The following is a 26889-nucleotide window of genomic DNA, read 5'->3' as shown; positions in this document are numbered from 1 at the left end:
GCATTAATTAAATCCCAGCTCTGATTTGTGAGACAGCCCAATCCCCCAAGCTTCACACTCCATTTGCTCATTCACATTTCTGACACAGAGGTGCACCAGAGCAAGACCAAAATAACCATTTAAAATACAAAATCGTAAACAACACATGAATGAAAACCGTTGTCACAGAGATTAATATCAAGAACGTATCATATATTTATATATTGATTATACATTTAAATGTTTGAGAGCTGTGAGATCAAATAGATGAAACTTCTCAGCACGGCCTGTGGTCTGACAGGGGATACATTAGTTGATGGCTGGCAGAGAAGGAGAGAAGGAGGGAAAAAGGAGAGAGGGGGAGAGTGGGAGAGAGAGAGAGACAAGGAGGGCGAATGCAATTAGGACGAGGAGGATTTCTTCAAGGGTCCATCTTCAAAAGGGAGTAAAATGGTTTCCAGGCCTGCTCTGTGCCGATACACACAGCAGAAGCATCTGTCTGGGCTCCTCCAGCCAAGCTGTTGACTTAGCGGAGCTGTTTGAATTTGCCACGCTCTCTTGTACGCTGCCGAGAAAAAACAAAGTCTTTGCAGAACAGAATGCAGATATCAACAAGCTCTTCAGAGTGTCCTAATGTGTCCCTAAGCGGCTGACAGGAGAGCTTTGTGGAAGCGGTGAGATACCCATAATCTCCTCACTTAGTTCAAAGGTCACCTCACCACCGTGCTGAGCACGCCCAATAAACCTCTGCACAGCACAGAATCGCAACCCGTATCAACTACAAACCTGCCATATTTCTGCACCACATGCAGGCCTGGCCAGCAAGCAATGCAAATCCTGCTAGGCTCAAAAGGCAAGCGTATAACACTTTTGGATGAGCTATTGCATGATGCGGCCTGTGACACTGGCTAACTCTCCCAACATTTCTGGGTCCTTATACTATTAGGTTGCAGCAGGAAAACACACACACACACACACACACACACACACACACACACACACACACACACACACACACACACACACACACACACACACACACACACACACACACACACACACACACACACTTAGACTTACACTCCCTTATCGTCATTGGAAGGCTATTAATCTATTTGTTAAATTTTCTCCCATTATTTCTCAAATAATCCTCTTTTAACTCCTCTCTTCATGAATGCTAATGAGTTCCTCTGAACAACAGCGCTCCATAGATTATTCCCATTGGAGCCCCCACTTGCTCTGCGTTTCCTATTTTTCCTAATATAATACACATGTGAATGAAGCCTCCAAGATGGAATTGGAAGCTGAAAATGGAGTGTCATTTCATCTAATAAATATAATTCTGTAATTACTTTTCGACAAAGCCTAAAGTCTGCTAAACCCGGGTTGCAGTATAAGAAATTGCCCTGGTACATGGCCGGTACTTATATTTTAGGTAGTACCACTGAACTCTAATATCATAATCAAATCGATTTTTTTCTTCATATTCTCTCGGATTTATATCCCCTTCTATTTTCCTTCCTCGAACTTGAGACACAATTCTATGTTAGTACTTTCCTCCTATTTTCCGCTTCCCTCTCTTTTCATTACAGCATTTTGTCTATCTCTCTTACCACACAGATGATGTAAACTGAACATAATATATTCCAGGTTTTAATCTAAAATCCTACAGAATCCTTGGAATGTCAAATAAATGATATGGGGTCCACTGTGTAAAATGTTGAATATCCAAATGGGTTAAGGTACGGTAGAAAAACAATTAATACCAAAATATGAAAGTATTCACTATGCACCAAGGGATGAGAGCACATGCATAATTTGAAATATATGATTTACTGTAAGGAAATGGAAATTAGTTTTCCACAATTGAAGGCATTCACAGAAACCGAGTACATGTAGGGCTTTGTATTTGTATGTGTGCGTGTTTATGTGTTTGAATGCTTGATGGGGGCAGGGAATGAGGTTGGGGGTGGGGGTCGGGGCAGGAGGGTTCATCAGGAGTGGAATGGGGTGTTTGACGTTTTTATGAATCACGTCTGTTTGGAAATTAGTCATTAGGCCCGGCTTTATTGTTCAAATTACCAGAGCCGGTCCTTGTCCTGTTTGCCCTTAATTAACAAGCATTCAATTCCCCTATTAATTAGCACAAGCTATTAGCTATTTTACATCACTCTTAATTTAAAGACAATTAAAAGGCTTATTATTAAAAGAATGCCACACAGTTAATTGTTCGAGCAGCACGGCAAGTGAAGAGATTGCCCTGACAGACTACAGGAGTTGGGAGTCAAAGTAGTCCCTGCAACCTTTCCTGTCTCTCTTGTCTCATTGTTGGAAAAATTCTGAATTCCCTCCTGTTCTGCTCTTGTACTCTTCAGGAGGAAATAACTCGTCCTTGCTCCCATCAAACACCTACTGTTCACTTCCAGCCACGTTTGCAGTGGGCAAATTGAAAATAAAAAACTTTAGTTTTGTTCTTGGACAATAGGGATTCGTAGGAGCGGTTGATCTGCATGCTGTATCCTTTCAGAGAGGTTCTTCTGGGTGCTGTGGCCAAGCGTTCCCCCTCCCTGTTTGTAGGGGACTATATCTCTGTGGTACAGTACACAGTGTGCCTGCCTAGCAAACACAGACTCCTCTGGTGTTCAGTGGGGCAGAAGTTTACCTCTCACAGACAGACCCTCAGACAGTCCTGGGCTTCCAAGTTCTTCATTCAACTTTGACTTTCTTTATATATTTTTTTTACATCACCAAATTCTCTAAACAAATACAGTGTGTAAACGAAGCCACTTCTTTACACTGTTTGGATGACCCAACTGCTGGGTTGCAGCCATTGGATCACTTAGTTGGATTGTTTTCTTTAAAAAGAGCCAGTTTGGGTTGTTGATGCTGGGTTACTGATGCTGGGTTATTGAGATATGGCCCAGTGGGTGGGTTAATGCTCCCGCCAAATCCAGAAGATCAAGGTGATCCGGCAAGCTCGTGAATGAGATTGTTGCAGCCGTGTAGAATTACTTTTCGATGGACAAATGGGCAAGGCGTTGTGTCTGACCAAAAAAGATGTGTAAAAAGCTAGCTAGTTAACATGACTAATTATCCATTCAGGTTAAATAGACCAAGTTATCATAATTACATATTATCTCAATCATTGACAATTGTAGATAGTCCCTGTCTCTGAATTAATTTAACATGGTTGTAGCGAGTTGGCAAGCTTATAACTCATGCTTTTAAGGTGGTTCAGTTACTTTATGTTTTTATAGCATAATTGTTTCTGAGTTAGCTAGCTAACTAACTAGTCTCAGTCTGGATGCAGACAGTTCCTTTAACATTATATTGAAAATGTTCATTTTGGCTGTCCCCTAGAAGCTTGTTATGTCTTTGTCCCCCAGATACTAAAGACGACATGATCCTGAAAGTGTTTTTCCCACCACCAGTTTAACGAGTTGGAAAGAAGAATATCATACCCCCCAAAAATGCTAACCTCCCATGGGGTTGTAATGGTGAGAGGTTAGCATGTCTTGGGGGATGATATTTGTGCATCTGTAACTTTCTCACTCATCATTATTAACAATTTATTCAGGATTATCCTAATCATGGTAGCATCCACAATAATGTAGAAGTGTTTAGAAACATATTATATTCTTATTTACAATAAAAGTGACTCCAAAATGACAAGACATTATTTACCATTCATTTCTAAAGGGCACAAAATAATCTGAAACACAACTAATCTGTAGAGTCACAACCTTGATGTAGTCATTGCGTGCTATGAATATGGGACCAAAAACATTAATACACATATAAGTGAATTTGTCCCAATACTTTTGCTCCCGTAAAATGGGGGCACTATGTACAAAAGAGTGCTGTAATTTCTAAACAGTTCACCCAATATGCACTTTAAACTCATAGTCATTGTTTGATTTCAAATCCAAACAAAAAGAAGAAAAAATGCTTCACTGTCCCAATAATTAAGGAGGGCACTGTATATCATTAATTTAAAGTCCAACAACAGATGTAGCAATTAAGTATTATAGCCTTAAAAGGTCCAGACATTTAAGATCGACTGTGTGTCGACTGTGTCTGGGCTTTGATAAAGACAAAGGTTGGTGTGGGCCAGTAGTGATCGAAAAGCAGGATGTTTGAGACGGATGGGCAGGGAAGAGGAGAGACACAGAGGAGATACCTGAGACGCTGTCTGTCTGTCTGTCACCCCCCCCCCCCCCCCGAGGCCAGCCTTCCTTACCCAAGGCTTAACGAGTCCAGAGAGCGGCAGGACCTGCTGTGATTGACAGAGCAATTACTGCTAACATAGGCCCTGATGGAGCTGGAGACATTTCCAAATAGAATTTCACTATTTTGTTGCATCAGACGCTTACAGGAAGGATTTTGTACAAAATTAAAATCCCTGACTGACTGAAAACAGAGCACCGCTGCTTGCGGAGAACGTCTGTGTTTGTGTTTTTCTCCTATGACTGAAAAACATGTAGGCTACCCTGTCCAAGGTTGGCTTCCTCTAACTTTTGTCACTGTTTTGTTATACTTTTCCTTTTTTCCGACTCTTAATTTGTTTGCTCAGTTAGAGGGCTGTCTATTTTTACTTGAAAGCCTGTTAGCAGCTGAGTTTTGAAAAACTGAATTGCTAATTACAGCTCACAGAATTATGGAGTTGAATAGAATTATCTATAAATCATATAAGTTTGAATGCAAAACACAAAACCCTGTCTAAAAGTTATTTCGGTATTGTGGCGGATCTATGCTGCTTTTTCACTTACTTCAACTTAAAGGTCTGCAGCTTTTCTGGCTTTCTGTCCAACTCCCACCCTCAAGAACTGGTCCCAAACCGCAGTCCAGCAATGTTATTTTAGGCATATGACGCAGCTTGCCAGCTATGGTCCCAGCAATTTTGCACCCTGTAGGCAATATCAAAATGCATGCTACATTTTGTATTGGACCTCGTGTATTATACTATTTTAACTGAGCCTTTTCCTTTTCAATGATGATCACATTTATTGATTGCACCTCGACTCAAGTTGGTTGACCGCCCTTCACTTCTTTCCATGATCAATATTTATTTACATACCCTGTAGTAAACTATAGCCTAATAATATATAAGTTAATTTCCTTGGAAAGATTTCTGCCAAGTGATTCTCCGCCCATGCATAGGCAGCCTACTCTTTTTCATTGTGACCACACATACACTGAGTATACCAAACATTAGGAAAAACTTCCTAATATTGAGTTGCACCCCCTTTTGCCCTCAGAACAGTCTCAATTCGTCAGGCATTCCACAGGGATTTTGGCCCATGTTAACTCCAATACTTCCCACATTTGTGTCAAGTTGGCTGGGTGTCCTTTGGGTGGTGAACCATTCTTGATACACACGGGAAACTGTTGAGAGTGAAAAGTTCTTGACACAAACCGGTGTGCCTGGCACCTACTACCATACCTCATTCAAAGGCACTTAAACATTTTGTCTTGCCCATTCACCCACTGAATGGTACGTATACACAATCCATGTCTCAATTGCCTCAATGGAAAGAGCAGGTGTCTCAATGGAATGTAAACTCAGTGCATAGGCACATTTCATCTGCATGCCCAACTAGGAGAGGAGAGGTAGGTTACTGAACTTGAAGCAGCGAATGCTGAGTGTGTGAATAATGCGACAAAGAGGTGATTTTAATACAACAGGTAGGATAACCTATACAAAGCAGAAAGACGACTGGATCCAAATAATCAGCAGAACAAAAAAATATTTTCATCCCAAAGTTGTCTGTCTGACCGCTCCTGCCTGCAACTAGAAAAATGGCGACCACGCGCAATGATCTCTGTCTGGACCCGCAGGTCCGTGGGCATTACATAAAGAGAGATGTTTGTAGACAGCAATGCTCTCCTTCTCTTCCCCTCAACCTGGAAATTCCCAACAGCATATGTGGGTTGAGCCACTCTGCCATTCAGCATGCTCCCAACTAGAAAAAGCCTGGATGCCACATGCTGAATTACATGACAAATTCACACATTTTTTAAATTTGCTTTGGATAAAACAATGCTTAGTAAATCTTCGCTCAATCAGACTAACAAATAACTGAACACATGGGGGGCCAGTTGAACATAGCATTGTTAAGAAGGTCAACACCTTGGAAAGAAAAGGAGGAAAGTACAGTACTGTACCAGTCAAAAGTATGGAAACACCTACTCATTCAAGGGTTTTTCTTTATTTTTAAAATGTTCTACATTGTAGAAAAATAGTGAAGACAAACCAACTATGAAATAAAACATATGGAATCATGTAGTAACCAAAAATGTGTTAAACAAATCAAAATACAGTTGAAGTCGGACGTTTACATACACCTTAGCCAAATACATTTAAACATTTTCACAATTCCTGACATTTAATCAAAGTAAAAATCCCCTGTATTACGTCAGTTAGGATCACCACTTTATTTTAAGAATGTGAAATGTCAGAATAATAGTAGAGAGAATGATTTATTTCAGTTTTTATTTCTTTCATCACATTCCCAGTGGGACAGAAGTGTACATACACTCAATTAGCATTTGGTAGCATTGCCTTTAAATTGTTTAACTTGGGTCAAACATTTCGGGTAGCCTTCCACAAGCTTCCCACAATAAGTTAGGTGAATTTTGGCCCATTCCTCCTGACAGAGCTGGTGTAACTGAGTCAGGTTTCTAAGCCTCCTTGCTCGCACACACATTTTCAGTTCTCCACCCAATTTTCTATGGAATTGAGGTCAGGGCGTTGTGATGGCCACTCAAATACCTTGACTTTGTTGTCCTTTGGAAGTATGCTTGGGGTCATTGTCCATTTGGAAGACCCATTTGCGGCCAAGATTTAACTTCCTGACTGATGTCTTGACATGTTGCTTCAATATATCCACATAGTTTTCCATCCTCATGATGCCATCTATTTTGTGAAGTGCACCAGTCCCTCCTGCAGCAAAGCACCCCCACAACATGATGCTGCCACCCCCGTGCTTCACGGTTGGGATGGTGTTCTTCAGCTCACCCTTTTTCCTCCAAACATAACGATGGTCATTATAGCCAAACAGTTATATTTTTGATTCATCAGACCAGAGGACATTTCTCCAAAAAGTATGATCTTTGTCCCCATGTGCAGTTGCAAACCGTAGTCTGGCTTTTTTATGGCGGTTTTGGAGCAGTGGCTTCTTCCTTGCTGAGCGGTCTTTCAGGTTATGTCAATATAGGACTCGTTTTACTGTGGATATAGATACTTTTGTACCTGTTTCCTCCAGCATATTCACAAGGTCCTTTGCTGTTGTTCTGGGATTGATTTGCACTTTTCGCACCAAAGTACGCTCATCTCTAGGAGACAGAACACGTCTCCTTCCTGAGCGGTATGATGGCTGCATGGTCCCATGGTGTTTATACTTGCGTACTATTGTTTGTACAGATGAACGTGGTACCTTCAGGCGTTTGGAAATTGCTCCCAAGGATGAACCAGACTTGTGGAGGTCTACAATTCTTTGTCTGAGGTCTTGGCTAAATTCTTTTGAATTTCCCATGATGTCAAGCAAAGAAGCACAAAGTTTGAAGGTAGGCCTTGAAATACATCCACAGGTACACCTCCAATTGACTCAATAATGTCAATTAACCTATCAGAAGCTTCTAAAGCCATGAAATCATTTTCTGGAATTTTCTGGAATTTTCCAAGCTGTTTAAAGGCACAGTCAAGTTAGTGTATGTAAAGTTCTGACCCACTGGAATTGTGATACAGTGAATTATAAGTTAAATAATCTGTCTGTAAACAATTGTTGGAAAAATGACTTGTGTCATACACAAAGTAGATGACGTAACCGACTTGCCAAAACTATAGTTTGTTAACAAGAAATGTGTGGAGTGGTTGCAAAATGAGTTATAATGACTCCAACCTAAGTGAAAGTAAACTTCTGACTTCAACTGTATATTTGAGATTTGAGATTCTTCAAAGTAGCCACCCTTTGTCTTGATGACAGCTTTGCACACTCTTGGCATTCTCTCAACCAGCTTCATGAGGTAGTCACCTGGAATGCATTTCAATTAACAGGTGTGAGTTGTGGAATGTCTTTCTTTCTTAATGCGTTTAAGCGTTTAAGCCAATCAGTTGTGTTGTGACAAGGTAGGGGTGGTATACAGAAGATAGCTGGATCCAGAGGTGGGGGTGGAAGGGTGTCGTGGGGCTGGGTGCATCTGCCAGACATGCCGAGGCACAGGGCTGACGTGGGAAACAGGGTTATGTGATCAAGTGTAAGGCAATCAAGGGCAGCCATCGAAACGCCAGGCATCTTCCACAGGAAACTGTCAACATCTGCCAACCCCTGGTCACAGGCTAATGGGGAGAAAATAAGAACGAGATGCCATAGAGCAACAATAAACTACATCGTATCTCACAGCCAGATTCACACTTTTACACTCCATGTTACCTAAGGGCTGTTCAGATTAGTTGAGATTCACTTTATCTCTGTGCTCTGTTCAAATGCTTTGTGTCCAAATGTTTTTGATCTTGACCTGCTGGGAGAAACTATGCCAAATCTTTTGAAATAAAAAAATATAACATGCTGTGCTGTAAAAAAAAAACCATTATTTTCTACATTGTTCTGAGAGAAAAAGTGGATACCTGTAAATATTTTCTACAAGATGTGTTAAGGGATACAAAGGGGAATAGATAGAGTTGTTAAATGGGGACTGCTTTTAGCTATTGATGTCAGTGTTTGAATCTTGCCCAGAAGTCAAGCCCTTCCTAACTGTATTTTCAAAGACTGGGCCTGTTTGTGGCTATATGCAGAATTGCAATGACCCTGTGCCATTTATGAAAGGGGATTATGAAACTGAGAACAATTCTGCCTACATTATGTCACACTGCCCCTAATTTTTTGACATTTCAATTGTTTTGACAATTAGCAGACACTCTTATCCAGAGAAACTTACAGGAGCATTTAGGGTTAAGTGCCTTGCTCAAGGGAATATTGGCAGATTTTCCACCTAGTCGGCATGGGGATTCGAACCAGCGGCCTTTCGGTTACTGGCCTCAGCGCTCTTAACCGCTAGGCTACCTCCCACACATCAAAGGACTGCATGGGGAGGCCTAATCAAACAGAGGCCTGCCACATGCAACGCCTGCACCCACTACCACAACCCAGTCAAAAACATAGGGGAGGGGTCAAGCATGGGAAAAGGGAAAGACAGTGTTTAATCTTCTACTGAACCTGTATTGTTTCTGGAGGATCCCTGACTGAATAGCAAGGGTTTTCTATGCAATTACAGAGGTGTGACGAACGGCCAGAGGGCCCTGCTTTACACACTTAATTGCTGTGTGTGAGCAAGAAGGTGTCCTTTATTAAAGTTTGTGTGAAACTGAGTAAACTGTGGTCAAGATACAGCAGGCTACTGGCACTACATAAATATTCAGCAGGCTACTGACATTACACATCTGGCTAAAAGATTACGGTAGCTCTGCTGGAATCACTTTCATAGATAACTTTGACGCATTCTGGAAACAGAATGACAGAGTCCATCCAAATAATCTTGGCTCCTGGACTCTATCCACGCTTTTCAAGGCTGCATTGAAACAATGACTTATCAATGACCCAAGACCAGCTCAGTTAATCCCTACCACTGTGACAATGAGTCATCATAATGCTGCATCAAATGTACATTATCCTAGGGGCGTTGTCAGACACAATGTAAGTAACTTATGTCCCCCTAATTTCCCTGAATACCTCTGTTGATCCTACAGCTATTGTATGCAGTAATCACAGTAATCACAGTAATCATGAGCCTATGAACCAGAGTTACACTGTTAGCACTGAGGTCGTGTGCCCTAGTAGGAAGACCATCAGCTCCAACATAAATAACATGAGCAAGTCTAATTCTGATAAGCTTCCCATTAAAGCATTAAAAACTGTCACACCCTGATCAGTTTCACCTGTCCTCGTTATTGTCTCAACCCCCTCCAGGTGTTGCTTGTTTTCCCCAGTGTATTTATCCTGTGTTTCCTGTCTCTCTGTGCCAGTTCGTCTTGTATGTTTCCAAGTCAACCAGCGTTTTTCCCGTTCTCCTTTTTGCATTCTCCTTTTTCTAGTCCTCCCCGTTTTGACCATTGCCTGTTTCTGGAGTTTGTACCCGCCTGCCTGACCATTCTTCCTGCCTTGACCACGAGCCTGTCTGCCACTCTGTACCTCCTGGACTCTGATCTGGTTTTGACCTTCTTGCCTGTCCATGACCATTCTCTTGCCTACCCCTTTGGATTAATAAACATTGTAAGACTCCAACCATCTGCCTCCTGTGTCTGCATTTGGGTCTCGCCTTGTGTCTTGATAAAAAACAATCAAGCAACCGAGAAAAGTGCTAAAAATAACCCATATTAACATATGCAGCCTGAGAAACAAGGTCCATGAAGTCAATAACTTGCATGTAACAGATGACATTCATACTCTAAAACTCACTTAGATAATACCTTTGGTGATACAGTGGTACCAATACATGGTTATAACATCTTCCAAAAAGACAGAAATACCAACGAGGGCAGTGTTGCGGTCTATATTCAGAACCACATTCCTGTAAAGCTTAGAGACAATCTCATGTTAAATACTGTTTAAGTAATATGGCTACAGGTTCACCTGCCTCACCTTAAGCTCATTCTTGTGGGAAGCTGCTATAGACCCACAAGTGCTAACAGTCAGTATCTGGATAATATGTGTGAAATGCTTGATAATGTATGTGATATCAACAAGAGAAGTATATTTTCTGGGTGATTTAAATATTGACTGGCTTTCATCAAGCTGCCCACTCAAGAAAAAACATAAAACTGTAACCAGTGCCTGCAACCTGGTTCAGGTTGTCAGTCAACCTACTAGGGTAGTTATAAATAGCACAGGAATGAAACCATCAACATGTATTGATCACATCTTTACTAATGCTGCAGAAATTTGCTTTAAAGTAGTATCCAAATCCATTGGACGTAGTGATCACAATATAGTCGCCAAATCTAGGAAAACTAGAAAAAGTTTTGTAATGATTCATATGTTGATGATGTAATGAATATTTGCTGGTCTGTAGTGTGTAATGACGAGCAACCAGACACCGCACTTGACACATTTATGAAATTGCTTATTCCAGTTACTAATAAGCATGCACCCATTAAGAAAATGACTGTAAAAACTGTTAAATCCCCTTGGATTGATGAGGAATTAAAAAATTGTATGGTGGAGAGGGATAAGGCAAAAGGTATGACAAATAAGTTTGGCAGCCCAGCTGATTGGTAAATGTACTGCAAATTAAGAAATCATGTGACTAAACTAAATAAAAATAAACTATACTATGAAACCAAAATAAATGATATAAAGAATGCCAGTAAAAAGCTTTGGAGCACCTTAAATTACATTTTGTGAAAAAAGGAAAACTCGGCTTCATCATTTATTAAATCAGATGGCTCATTCATCACAAAACCTACTGATATTGCCAACTACTTTAATTACTTTTTGATTGGCAAGACAAGCAAATTTAGGTATGACATGCCAGCAACAAACGCTGACACTATACATCCAAGTATATCTGACCATATTAGACAAGAATTGTACTTTTGAATTCCGTAAAGTCAGTGTGGAAGAGGTGAAAACATTGTTGTCTATCAATGACAAGCCAACAGGATCTGACAATCTGGATGGAAAATTGCTGAGGATAATAGCGGACGATATTGCCACATCTTCAATTTAAGCCTACTAGAAAGTGTGTTCCCTCAGGCCTGGAGGGAAGCTAAAGTCATTCCGCTACCCAAGAATAGTAAAGCCCCCTTTACTCGCTCAAATAGCCGACCAATCAGCCTGTTACCAACAACTAGTAAACTTCTGGGAAAAATGGTGTTTGACCAGATACAATGCTATTTCATAGTAAACAAATTGACAACAGACTTTCAGCACGCTTATAGGGAAGGACACTCAACAAGCACAGCACTTACACAAATGACTGATGATTGGCTGAGAGAAATTGATGATAAAATGATTGTGGGGCTGTCTTGTTAGACTTCAGTGCAGCTTTTGATATTATCAATCATAGTCTGCTGCTGGAAAAAACATATGTATTATGGCTTTACACCCCCGGCTATAATGTGGATAAAGAGTTACTTGTCTTTCATGTATACTCCCTCTCCAGCCTCTAGGTCATCAGGCTGCTGATTATCCAGCACACCTGTCACCATCGTCTCGCGAACCTGCGCCTCATGACACTCACCTGGACTTCATCACCTCCTTGATTATCTTTCCTATATCTCACTCCCCTTGGTTCTTTCCTCAGGTGTTATTTACTCTGTTTTCATGTTGGTACTTTGTTTGTGTTTTGTGTTCATTGTTACTTTTATTTATTAAAACACTCACTCCCTGAACTTGCTTCCCGACTCTCAGCGCACTCGTTACATTGTCTAACAGAACACAGAGGGTGTTCTTTAATGGAAGTCTCTCAAACATAATCCAGGTACAATCAGGAATTCCACAGGGTAGCTGTTTAGGCCCTTTACTTTTTTCAATCTTTACTAACATGCTACTGGCTTTGAGTAAAGCCAGTGTGTCTATGTATGCGGATGACTCAACACTATACATGTCAGCTACTACAGCAACTGAAATGACTGCAACACTTAACAAAGACCTGCAGTTAGTTTCGGAATGGGTAGCAATGAATAAGTTAGTCCTAAATATTTTGGGACAAGTCATTCACTAAACTCTAAACCTCTACATCTCGTAATGAATAATGTGGAAATTGAGCAAGTTGAGGTGACTAAACTGCTTGGAGTAACCCTGGTTTGTAAACTGTCATGGTCAAAACATTGATACAACAGTACCTAAGATGGGGAGAAGTCTGTCCATAAAAAAGCACTGCTCTGCCTTCTTAACACTATCAACAAGGCAGCTCCTACAGGCCCTAGTTTTGTTGCACCTTGACTACTTGCAGTGGGCTCAGAACAGGGCAGCACGGCTGGCCCTTAAAAGTACACAGAGCTAACATTAATGACATGCATGTCAATCGCTCGTGGCTCAAAGTGGAAGAGCGATTGACTTCATATATCCCACAAGGTCTCTTCACAGTCCCCAAGTCCAGAACAGACTATTGGAGGGGCACAGTACTTCATAGGGCCATGACTACATGAAACTCTATTCTACATCGGGTAACTGATGCAAGTAGTAGAATCAGATTTCAAAAACTGGTCAAAATACACCTTATGGAACAGCAGTGACTGTGAGGAGACACACACAAAGGTACAGACACATGCATACGCATACATTGTGATAATGATGTATGGTGGTATTAATCATTTTCTATTGTAGATATGTAGTGGTGTAATAATGTTATATGATGTACCGTTTTATCTTTTGTTTTATATGCAATGTAAGTGCTTTAATATGTTTTGACCCCAGGAAGAGTAGCTGTTGCCTTGCTGCTGCTAATGCTGCTGCTAATGGGATCCCTAATAAATACAAATACAAAGTTGGGAGGCGACTAATAGGCTACAGTAAACATCTCCTGTCACTCTTAATAGTGGGGCCTACAGTATATCAACAAATTAGGTGGTGATACTGTTGATATTTTGAATTGCAAAACTCTTGATTCAAGGTTGAATAAAGTTATTTACGTTGTCCTCAACAGGAGCTATTGGTTACCGTAAGCCTATTGGTTTTAAGCTGTTTAATACTGCACTAATCAATTTAAAGCTTGTTTAATTGCTACATCCATTTTTGTACTTATAAATTATATACACGTTGTGTCACGAATGCTAGGAGTGGTGGTAGGAGTCAGGCGCAGAGAGCAGAGGTAAGAAAAATGAGTTTTATTTTTCTCTGGTTGTCACGTCCTGGCCAGTATAAGGGTTAATTGTTATTGTAGTTTGGTCAGGACGTGGCAGAGGGTATTTGTTTTATGTGGTTCGGGGTTGTGTTTTGGTAAAAGGGCGTTTGATTTAGTATTTCCGGGTTTTTGGTTTATGATCTATGTTTATGTAATTCTATGTTTAGTCTATGTAGTCTATTTCTATGTAGAGTTAATTGGGGTGGACTTCCAATTGAAGGCAGCTGTGTGGTGTTGCCTTTGATTGGAAGTCCTATATTAGTTGGGTGTGTTTGTCTGTTTAATTGTGGGAGATTGTTCTGTGTTTAGCCTTGTGCCGTGCCAGACTGTCTGTTAATCGTTCGTTCTCTTGTTTTGTTATTTTGGTGTTCATTTTGGAAGTTAATAAACGTCAAGATGAGCTTACATATACCTGCTGCGTTTTGGTCCTCCATTACCGACGAAAACCGTGACACTGGTTCGACAACGGTCGACGCCAACACAACAGGCGTGAGAACTAAGTGCCCAACCCATACACAACGGGTCCACAGTTCGTAAAGAAAATAACTCAAGCAGATCGCCAGCACGTCCAAAAAAAGCACACTGACTAAAATAATCCCGCACAAACCTGGGCGGGCTAAACAGGCTTAAATAACCACAAATCAAGATACACAAATAAGGAACAGGTGCAAACAATAAGACATACCAACCGAAAAGGAAAAAGGGATCAGCGGCGGCTAGTAGGCCGGCGACGACGACCGCCGAGCACCGCCCGAGCAGGCAGGGGAGCCACCTTCGGTGGGATTCGTGACACGTTGATTCTTGAAGAATATAACGTATAAATGCATCATGCGTTTAGTTCAACTGTCGTACCCCATCAGAACCCAAAATATAAGCTTGTTCTACTCCGATGTTTGTAAACCAAGTAAATGTAAAGAAACACTATATATATATAGCCTCAAACCACAGTTAAAACTATACTTTTGATATCATGGATGGTCAGTCCTTGCATCCATACCTCTCTGTCTATTAATTTGAGAGTGGTTCAAATTCTCAAGACCCATCCCACAGCTTTTTACCAAAACAGAGGTGGGGTGTGTGCTTTGTTATTGTTTCAATTTGTAGTTATAACTCTGGTCATGTTTTAAGAAATGAAGCTCGTGTCACGGTGTATAATGACAGGAGACAGGCGCAAGAATACGTAATATTTTTATTTATTTCTACACTCAAAATAAAGTACATCATGAAAACCATGGGGACGAAGCCCAAAACAAACACATACATATATAACACAGGGTAACCCAAACAAAAGAGCAAGGTGTAAACCACTAAATAATACACGGGACGAGACCCGTAATAACAAGTGCACAATAACATGTAGCACAAAAACCGATACAACAGAGCACAGGTACTCACAAGACCAACGGACATGGGACAATATTCGTCAAGGACATTGGGGAACAGAGGGCACATATATACACATACTAATCAGGGGGAATGGGAACCAGGTGTGCGTAATGAGACAAGACAGTCCGGGGTTGGTGGTAATAATAATCAATAATGCCTAGAAGGCCGGTGACGTAGACCTCCATAGCTGGTGAACGGAATGAGCAGCAGTTCCGGGGGGGGATCCATGACATCTTGTGGCTAAATATTTAAGGGACAGGCACAGCATGAGTACCTCATTATTCTAATACCTTGTTTAAACACATCTTTCAGTAAAACTGTAGAAAGGGATCCTCAGTGTTTTTTAAAGACATCTGAAGGAATGAATAAAACTCTGTGAGCTTACTAAGACCGAACATGGCATTCTTTGTTTAGCCACATGTGGTCAAGATGCTTTTAACAGCTCCTCCATTTGCTTTCCATTATGACAACAAAGCATTTTCTTTTGACAGTCACAGATATGGAATAAATCAAGCAAATTGCAAAGAATTTTAACTACCTGATCAATACAGGATGGGATAAAGAAGAAAAAGAGACACAGAGAAGAGAGAGAGGGCGACAGACAGGGAGAAAATAGAGAATAGATTGCTTTTGCTGTATTTATCAGTAGAAAAGTCCTTTTAACCCAAAAGTTGAAGTCTTTATCTCTCCGTAGAAGCAGTTCTTCCTGGGGCCCCTGATTGCGCTACTGGGGGCTAGGTTGTGTTCCCCTGTGAGAGACAGCATTCCGATCAGAGCCCATTGCCAAGTGCAGGGATCCATCGTGAGCCTGAAGGTGCAGTAATTAGAGGAGGAAAAAGCACTGGATTTACACTGTGTTACAGCCAGCAGGTTATGCCAGGTGATAAATGCTAGCGTTGAGGGAGCTGACATACCTGGAGCACCACGTGAGCTGCTGGTCCATTCTGACACCCTCCATCAGTATTAGTTGGATCAGAATGGCGGAGAGATGGGGAGATGTCAGCGGATGTAATGTTTAGGAGCCAGTGAGTTAATGTATTGTGAAAGCCCCTTGGTCATTGTTATCCAAATGGGACTTTTTGTTAGAAGCCCTCTCACTTCTTGATATATCTCCGAAGTGAACTTCACTGCTCTGTAGTTAAGTGGATCAAAGCCAATGTACAGCTCATGCGTGGGTGTTTGGAGTCAGCCTGCTCTCAACAGGTCTGTGGGCTTTTTAAAATTCTGCTCATCCACCCCCGAGCTGCATGATGAAGAGCTTGCAGACAATTGAACTGTCCGACTTCTGATCTCTCTGGTTTCCTTCGAGGAATATGGGTTTTCCCTAGGAGGGGGCAGGCTCAATCTAGGACATAACTCATCTCTTCGCAGTGTGATTCTCTGATTTTACCATTGCAAAACTATCCACCACCAGCCCAGCTCAATCCACCACTAGCAATAGCAGCAGATAATCACCTATTTTCTAAGACCGAGGTACTTATTCTTGGAGCCAAAGCACAGAGACAGAATCTGGCTGGATATTTTAATTCACAGGCAATAAAGATAAAACACCAGGTAAAAAACCTAGGTGCTATTTTAGATTCTGAACTCAATTTTGAATCACACAATAGGAATGTGACCAAAATAGCTTTTTACAACCTGAGGAACATTGCCAAGGTGCGGCTGTTTCTTTCTCAGGCTGATACAGAGAGACTTATTCATGCTTTTATTACAAGCTGGCTTGACTACTGTAACACTCCCCTGTCTGGTCTACCCAACAAAGCCATTGGTCAACTGCAAAACATACAGAATGCTGCAGCATGGGTACTGACCAAGGCCAGACGTAGAGCACACATTACACTGGTTTTAAGGTCTCTGCACTGGCTGCCTGTGAGTTTTAGAATTCATTTTAAGTTTCTTCTATTGGTTTTTAAATCAATCCACGATTGTGCACCTCAATACATGTCAGACATGCTTTTAAGTTATGTACCCAGTAGGTCCCTCAGGTCCTCTGGCACTGGTCTTTTAACTATTCCAAAGTCTAGGACCAAAAGCCTTTAGTTATTATGCCCCCATTCTCTGGAATAGCCTGCAAGACAACCTGAGGGGTGGGCAAAACTGTGGACATAGATATCTTAAACACCTTTTTAGCTTTGCTTTTCCTTATGGTGCTTTTTAGTTGTTCTGTGTTTATTGTTGTTCTTTAGTTTTTTTTATCCTCTTATGTTTGTTGTGTAGTTAATATTTACGTTTTTATTTTCATTGTTTTTAATAGTTTCGATGGCTGCCTTATGACAGAGGCTCCTGTTGAATGGGCACACATGATCACGTAACCCTGTTTCCCACGTCAGCCCTGTGCCTCGGCATGTCTGGCAGATGCACCCAGCCCCACGACACCCTCTCGCCCCCACCTATGCATCCATCACTCTACGACTATTACCGATGACAGCAATCACATAAACAACCAACAGTTCATATGCAAATTGTACCAGAAACATCAGCTTTGGAATTCAAATGCATCATTCATACGTAGAGTATGTGGTATGTTTAAAAAAAAAGTTCAGGTGCTGCAATGTATGACTATTACAATGGCCATCACCTTCTAGCAGTCCTCAAAAATGTATGTGAATGGTAGCAATTAGAGTTGGGCAATATTGACAAAATCCATATTGCAAAAGCTTTATGTTTTTTTGCAATAACACCTTAGCACACACGCACACACACACACCCACAACCACACTGATACACACACACACACACACACACACACACACACACACACACACACCACACCCACACACACACACACACACACACACACACCACACACCATGACTGCTGCTAAATACTGCACAATTTAAACACTTGCCCCCAAATTCCCCTCCTTCCCCAAAACATGTGTCAATATTGGAATATAAATTGTGCCTTTCTGTATTATGCTAAACTGTTTATTCTATTCTAATAAGACATTTAAGTTATGTTTTTATCTTGTCTTGTATTATTTCTTATTGTTGTTGCATTGTCGAAAAGGAACCTGCAAGTAAGCATTTAGTTGGACGGTGTATACAATGTGTATCCCGTACGAATTTATAAAAACTTGAAATAACAATAAATTATTTTGGGTGCAAGAGCCCGGCGATATGGACAAAAAGTTATATCGCGATAAATGTAACAATTTTTCTCTAACAACAAATACAACGATAAAAAAGTTTCAAAGTACAGTTACTTTACATTAGCGGCAGGCTCTAGACAATTTTCTTCCAGTGCCAAGTAAGACAACTGAGATGGTAGCCTATGATTCACAACTTAAGCTACAGTACTTCATGTAACTGTCACACCCACCAGGGACATCCTGGACCCAGGCCTCATCGTGGATTTCCAATGCCTACACCCCGGTCAACCAGATAGGACGCCAGGTGGTGGGGGGGGGGGGTACTGTCACACCCTGATCTGTTTCACCTGTCTTTGTGATTGTCTCCACCCCCCTCCAGGTGTTGCACATCTTCCCCATTATCCCCTGTGTATTTATACCTGTGTTCTCTGTTTCTCTGTTGCCAGTTCGTTTTGTTTGTCAAGCCTCCCAGTGATTTCCCCTTGCTCCTGTCTTTTTCTAGTTCTTGTTTTTGACCATTCTGCCTGCCCTGACCCTGAGCCCACCTTCACCCCAGTCTGAGTTCCTGAGCGCTCTGGAGCAGGTTTTCATCAAGGATCTCTCTGTACTTTGCTCCATTCATCTTTGCCTTGATCCTGACTAGTCTCCCAGTCCCTGCCGCTGAAAAACATCCCCACAGCATGATGCTGCCACCACCATGCTTCACCGTAGGGATGGTGCCAGGTTTCCTCCAGATGTGACGCTTGGCATTCAGGCCAAAGAGTTCAATCTTGACTTCATCAGACCAGAGAATCTTGTTTCTCATGGTCAGAGTCCTTTAGGTGCCTTTTGGCAAACTCCACGCGGGCTGTCATGTGCTTTTTACTAAGGAGTGGCTTTCGTCTGGCCACTCTACCATGAAATCAAATCAAATCAAATCGTATTGGTCACATACACATGGTTAGCAGATGTTAATGCAAGTGTAGCGAAATGCTTGTGCTTCTAGTTCTGACTATGCAGTAATATCTAACAAGTAATCTGACAAAATCACAACAACTACCTTATTCACACAAATAGACACAAATGTAAAGGGATGAATAGAATATGTACATATAAATATATGGATGAGCGATGGCGTGTGGCATAGGCAAGATGCAGTAGATGGTATAGAATACAGTATATACATATGAGATGAGTAATGTAGGATATGTAAACATTATTCAAGTGTTGTTATTTAAAGTGACTAGTGATACCTTTATTAGGTCCATTTATTTAAGTGGCCAGAGATTTGAGTCTGTATGTTGGCAGCAGCCACTCAATGTTAGTGATGGCTATTTAACAGTCTGATGGCCTTGAGATGGAAGCTGTTTTTCAGTCTCTCGGTCGCCGCTTTGATGCACCTGTACTGACCTCACCTTCTGGATGATAGCGATGGTGAACAGGCAGTGGCTGGGGTGGTTGTTGTCCTTGATGATCTTTTTTGCCTTCCTGTGACATCGGATGCTGTAGGTGTCCAAAAAGGCCTGATTGGTGGAGTGCTGCAGAGATGGTTGTCCTTCTGGAAGGTTCTCCCATCTCCACAGAGGAACTCTAGAGCTCTGTCAGAGTGACCATCGGGTTCTTGGTCACCTCCCTGACCAAGGCCGTTCTCCCCCGATTGCTCAGTTTGTCTGGGCGGCCAGCTCTTGGAAGAGTCTTGGTGGTTCAAAACTTCTTCCAATTAAGAATGATGGAGGCCACTGTGTTCTCTGGGACCTTCAATGCTGCAGACATTTTTTGGTACCCTTCCCCCGATCTGTGCCTCGATACAATCCTGTCTCGAACCACCTACGGACAATTCCTTCGACCTCATGGCTTGTTTTTTGCTCTGACATGCACTGTCACCTGTGGGACCTTATATAGAGAGGTGTGTGCCTTTCCAAATCATGTCCAATCAATTGAATATACCACAGGTGGACTCCAATCAAGTTGTAGAACAATCTCAAGGATTATCAATGGAAACAGGACGCACCTGAGCTCAATTTCGAGTCTCTTAAAAAAGGGTATGCATGTAAATAAGGTAAATAAGGTATTTCTGTTTTTATTGTTAATAAATGATAATACATTTCTAAAAACCTGTTTTTGCCTTGTAATTATGGGGTATTGTGTTTAGATTGATGAGGGAAAAAACTGATTGAATACATTTTAGAATAAAGCTGTAACCTAACAAAATGTGGAAAAAGTCAATACCTTCCGAATGCATTGTATATTTATATTCCCGACTCTGACATTGCTCGTCCTGATATTTCTAAATTCCTTTCTTTACATTTTGGGGATTTGTGTGTATTGTTTTGTATTGTTAGGTATTACTGCACTGTTTATTGATCACTGAATTTTACGTGACCAATAAAATTTGATTTGAATTGGGTTAAAATCTTCCTCGAATTCATAGAGGATGCACAGGGGCCATGTCAAAATGCTGAATTTTGGCACTTTATTGAATGTCCCATGTGGTCTATATATTAAAGGGCACTTCATTTAATATAAAAGGCTTATAAAATTCTATATTTGTGCACAATGTCTACAAAAAAATAGCATAAGGTCGCAAAAGGCACTCACTTCGTGGAACGACCCACAAATCAATGGATTTTAAAAGAATGATGCAAAACTATACATGATCACAGATAAAGTAACATGTTGAGTTAGAGATGAATAGGTACATTATGACTAAGCAGGTCTGTGGAAATACTTAATATAGCTGGTAAAGGGGTCTTACATTTGACACATATTAGTGTGACACAGAGGACAGTTTTCAGTTACAGGAGAAAATGAAACCTACGTAGGTCCACGTCTACGACAAAGTGTTATGTATGCAGCTGCTCTCGCCTCAGTTCTAATTATCTAATCAACATCCCTATCACTGTCCATCAAACTACCAGGCCATCGCTGTCATGGAAACAGAACATCTCTAGCAACATCTCCAATCTCACAACTTCAAACACCCTATTTTTGAGGTCTGGAAAACTAACGACGTACAGGTTGAACAGATAGTTCCAGAGAAATTAGAGGACAAGTAAATAATCCACAAGCAAGTAGTACTTTGGACAAATAGAACATCTACAAATCTACCCTCAACTTCATTGGTATAGACGTGCTGCGTGAGATCAACAGCCCCTTTATGCACCTGTTAGATGACTCTGACTGTTTTGCTGGATCGATCTGTTATGGCCTGAGGTTGACTACATGTAGGTTCTCCTATCATAATAAACATGAAGGTTTCAGGTTTAAAGTAAAACCTCAGTTAACGTTTGGGTTTAAGCTTTCATCATAAAGATAGGACAGTCCCTACTATCGCATTAAGTGAAGTGCTTTTTGTTTTAGTTTTCTTTAAACTGTGACTGTACCATTTAGGCCGGCTGGTGGACTTCACCACTGGAGACATGCCATCCCTGTACAGGCTCTTGGTCTTGCTGAAGTTGACAATGTTGAAAATCACCCTCTGAAAGAAAAATGTGAACATTCCGTTAGATTGGTAGAATTTGTGAACAAGAAAAAGGGGATGAAATGAAAGGGTAGAAATATCAGAAATGGAGCACTAAATGAGAAAATGAGGAAAGTTCATGATGTCAACACAACACAGTCAATTGTATATAATGACTGATTATTATGCCAGAATAGAGATAAGAAGGTGTGCTTCAACACATGATAGCTTCAACACATGATAGCACAACACACTATAAAGTAGAGAAAAAAAAACTAGCCATCTCTGTCAACAGATAGCGTGGTGAAACGGTGGCCTAGCAGATGATCATGCTGAAACAGACAGGCTACCATGGGGCCAGCTTGCCTTTAAGACATTAATTCATGGCTAGGTGAGGAATATGTCCTACTGTCCCAGGAAATGCACTGGGTCCCACTCCTCCACCAGGATTCTGATTAAGATCAGGGGAAGAAATATGGGGGAGAGATGGGGAGAGATGAATAAATATATAAATAATGACAATAATATTATCATTGTACAGTAAATGAATCCTATTGATGGACTATATCAAATTACCAACTTAGTCCAGGTGGTGGAAGTGAACTGGGTGCTACTGAAATCCTATTACAAACCCCGCTCCTCCTCCCCCTCCATCACAGGAGCAGGGATTGTGGCAGGCTGATTCAGACTTAGGTAAAATGACATTTAACTGATGTTCTGACTGGCAGCAGGCTCCTGTACCGTGGAGATAAGACCATCGCTGCTGGCATTTCAATTAAACTTTACTGCCCTGCACATCTGTTGCCAGCCTACTTTCAGCTTTTCCTCAGGCAAATACATCCTCATTTTCTGACTTACATTGGTCCTCTTTCTTCTTTTTCACCAATTCAGATTGTCTTATTTAGTGGCTGTGTCTCATACCTGTAATCTATTTGTTAAGCTTCTTTAACGCCAAGGTGGCACTCTATACTCCACCAAGGCAGGCAGGCTGCAACAGTCTCTATACTTCTGTTAAGACAAGGCAAAGTAGGTGTTGTTGGCCACCACATAACGTCACCTGGTGGTCTGATTGTAATAGACCAATGACAATTCATCCCCTCCTACTATCCCGCCCGGTCAAATTGATGACATGCACAGGAGAGGTAGCTAGGGATTCACGGCCAAAAGCAAGAGAGATTGTGCAGTAGCTGTCTGTAAGGCAGCAATTGTTTCTTTGCACTGTCTTCCATCAGAACAATCACTTCGTCTGATTTGACAAAAAATATATATAATATGTTTCTAAACACCTGAATGAATCGTGAATAACGATGAGTAAGAAAGTTACAGACACACAAATATCATATAACCTCTCACCATCACAATAACGTGAGGTTACCATTTTTGGGGAGCTATGATATTGGTGCGTCTGTAACTTAATTCACAATTCATTCAGGATTATCCGTAATCATGGTTGCATCCACAATAATGTAGAAGTGTTAAGAAACATATTATATATACAATACCAGTCAAAAGTTTGGACACACCTACTCGTTCAAGGTTTTTTTTTTATTTGTACTTTTTTCTGCATTGTAGAATGTCACGCCCTGACCTGAGAGAGATGTTTTTCTCTGTTTGGTTAGGTCAGGGTGTGATATGGGGTGGGCATTCTATGTCATGGTATTTCTTTGTTTTGACCGAGTATGGTTTCCAATCAGAGGCAGCTGTCTATCGTTGTCTCTGATTGGGAATCATACTTAGGCAGCCTTTTGCCCACCTGTGTTTGTGGGTAATTATTATTTCTGTGTGTGTTTTGTATGCGCCTCAGTTGTGTCACATTCTTTCCCTTTTTATTGTTTTGTTCGGTTTATTCTAATAAAGTATGTGGAATTACAAGCACGCTGCGCCTTGGTTGATCTACGACTGGGAGTTCAAAGATAGCGAACGTGACAGTAGAATAATAGTGAAGACATCAAAACTATGAAATAACACATTTGGAATCATGTAGTAAGCAAAAAAGTGTTGAACAAATCAAAATATATTTGAGATTTGAGATTCTTCAAAGTAGCCACCCTTTTCCTTGATGACAGCTTTGCACACTCTTGGAATTCTCTCAAACAGCTTCATGAAGTAGTCACCTGGAATGCATTTCAATTAACAGGTGTGCCTTGTTAAAAGTTAATTTGTGGAATTTCTTTCCTTCTTAATGCGTTTGAGCCAATCAGTTGTGTTGTGACAAGGTAGGGGTGGTATACAGAAGATAGCCCTATTTGGTAAAAGACCAAGTCCATATTATGGTAAAAATAAGCCAAGATAAACGACAGTCCATCATTACTTTAAGACATGAAGGTCAGTCAATCCGGAAAATTTCAAGAATTTTGAAAGTTTCTTTAAGCGCAGTCACAAAAACCATCAAGCGCTATGGTGAAACTGGCTCTCATGAGGACCGCCACAGGAAACAAAGACTCAGAGTTACCTCTGATGCAGAGGATAAGTTCATTAGAGTTAACTGCACCTCAGATTGCAGCCGAAATACATGCTTCACAGTTCATGTAACAGACACATCTCAACATCCACTGTTCAGCGCAGACTGCATGAATCAGGTCTTCATGGTCGAATTGCAGCAAAGAAACCACTACTAAAGGAAACCAATAAGAAGAAGAGAGTTGCTTGGGCCAAGAAACATGAGCAATGGAATTTAAACCGGTGGAAATCTGTCCTTTGGTTTCCACCGTGAAGCATGGAGAAGGAGGTGTGATGGTGTGGGGGTGCTTTGCTGGTGACACTGTCAGTGATTTACTTAGAATTCAAGGCACACTGAACCAGCATGGGTACTACAGCATTCTGCAGCGATATGCCATGCCATCTGGTTTGCGCTTAGTGGGACTCTCATTTGTTTTTCAACAGAATAATGACCGAAAACACGTCTCCAGACTGTGTAAGGGCTATTTGACCAAGAAGGAGAGGGATGGTGCTGCATCAGATGACCTGGACTCCACAATCACCCGACCTCAACCCAATTGAGATGGTTTGGGATGAGTTGGACCGCAGAGTGAAGGAAAAGCAGCCAACAGGTGCTCAGCATATGTGGGAACTCCTTCAAGACTGTTGGAAAAGCATTCCAGGTGAAGCTGGTTGAGAGAATTCCAAGAGTGTGCAAAGCTGTCATCAAGGCAAAGGGTGGCAAAGGGTGGCTGCAAAGAAAAAGCCATATCTCAGACTGGCCAATAAAAAGTAAAGATTAAGATGGGCAAAAGAAGACAGACACTGGATAGAGGAACTCTCCCTAGAAGGCCAGCATCCCGGAGTCGCCTCTTCACTGTTGACTATGAGACTGGTGTTTTGCGGGTACTATTTATTGAAGCTGCCAGTTGAGGACTTGTGAGGGGTCTGTTTCTCAAACTAGACACTCTAAATGTACTTGTCCTCTTGCTCAGCTGTGCACCGTGGCCTCCCACTCCTCTTTCTATTCTGGTTAGAGACAGTTTGCGCTGTTCTGTGAAGGGAGTAGTGCACAGCGTTGCATGAGATCTTCAGTTTCTTGGCAATTTCTCACATGGAAAAGCCTTCATTTCTCAGAACAAGAATAGACTGACGAGTTCCAGAAGAAAGTTCTTTGTTCTGGCCATTTTGAGCCTGTAACCAAACCCACAAATGCTGATGCTCCAGATACTCAACTAGTCTAAAAAGGCCAGTTGTATTGCTTCTTTAATCAGGACAACAGTTTTCAGCTGTACTTACATAATTTCAAAAGGGTTTCCTAATGATCAATTAGCCTTTTAAAATGATAAACTTGAATTAGCTAACACAACATGCCACTGGAACACAGGAGTGATGGTTGCTGATAATGGGCCTCTGTATGCCTATGTAGATATTCCCCCCAAAATCAGCTGTTTCCAGCTACAACAGTCATTTACAACATTAACAATGGCTACACTGTATTTCTGATAAATTTGATGTTATTTTAATGGACAAAAAAATGTGTTTTTCTTTCAAAAACAAGGACATTTCTAAGTGACCACAAACTTTTGAACGGTAGAGTATGTTTATTTTTTTACAATAAAAGTGACTCCATTATACATTATTTACCATTCATTTCAATTAGGCACAAAATAATCTGAAACACAACCAAAACAAACCGGCAAATGCATCCAACAAATTTGGAGCGTCACAAGCTTGATGTAGACATTGCGTGCTAAAATACCCTCCCATTAAAGCTGACAGTGTGCACTTTAACCTCATAGTCAGTCTTTAATTTCAAATGCAACATTTTGGAGTATAGAGCTAAAAGAAGAGAAAATTCATCACTGTCCCAATAATGTACATGTTTGTCATATTTCTGCTGTTGGGAAGAGAATAGGATGTTACGCAGAAAAATATGTTGGTAGGACAAGGCTATGTATGTTTGTGCACATGGAAGTCAATGATGTATGCTTGTTTACTATAGGTTACAAATGTGACATGACTAAAATGTGATAAAAATGAAAGGGTATTTAGTAGGCTAAAATGGCCAAATGTTTTTGTTATTTTTACAAAAACAAGACTAAATCATTACTCAAATGACAAAAATATTTAAGTCAACAACATTGTAGTTACTCAACAATACTAACCTAATTGACAAAGTGGAATCATGTTTTTTGAATTTGAGAAAAATTAATAAAACATTTATAGTTGATATGTCTTGGGTCAATAATTATTCAACCCCTTTGTTATGGCAAGCCTAAATAAGTTCAAGGGTCAAGGCTTGCTTAACAAGTTACGTAATAAGTTGCATGGACTCTGTGTGCGATAATAGTGTTGAACATGATTTTTGAATGACTACCTCATCTCTGTACCCCACACATTCAATTATCTGTGAGGTCCCTCAGTTGAGTAGTGAATTTCAAACACAGATTCAACCATAAAGATCAGGGAGGTTTTTCCAAGTTATTAATAACTTTAGATGGTTTATCAATACACAAAGTCACAACAAAGATACAGGCGTCCTTCCTAAATCAGTTGCCATGGAGGAAGGAAACCGCTCAGGGATTTCACCATGAGGCCATTTTATTTATACATTTTTACATTTTTATTTAACCTTTATTTAACTAGGCAAGTCAGTAAAAAACAAACTCTTATTTACAATGACGGCCTACACCAGCCAAATCTGGACGAAGCTGGGTCAATTGTGCGCCGC

General features: G+C 40.9%; 1 protein-coding gene across 1 annotated transcript in view; it reads right to left on the bottom strand.

Moving 5' to 3' along the window:
- The window catches only part of LOC100286605 (cytosolic carboxypeptidase 6), a 471389-nt gene that overhangs the window by 236346 nt on the left and 208154 nt on the right, over positions 1-26889 (bottom strand). Inside the window, exon 4 of the mRNA XM_014169493.3 lies at positions 21661-21755. Within this exon, the coding sequence (XP_014024968.1) occupies positions 21661-21755 (95 nt within the window). The remainder of the gene's footprint in view (positions 1-21660; positions 21756-26889) is intronic.

Source organism: Salmo salar, chromosome 23 (assembly GCF_965601325.2).
Source record: "Salmo salar chromosome 23, fSalSal1, whole genome shotgun sequence".
Taxonomy (NCBI): Eukaryota; Metazoa; Chordata; class Actinopteri; order Salmoniformes; family Salmonidae; genus Salmo; species Salmo salar.
The sequence above is the reverse complement of the archived record's forward strand: the minus strand, read 5'-3'. Positions and strand labels throughout refer to the sequence as shown.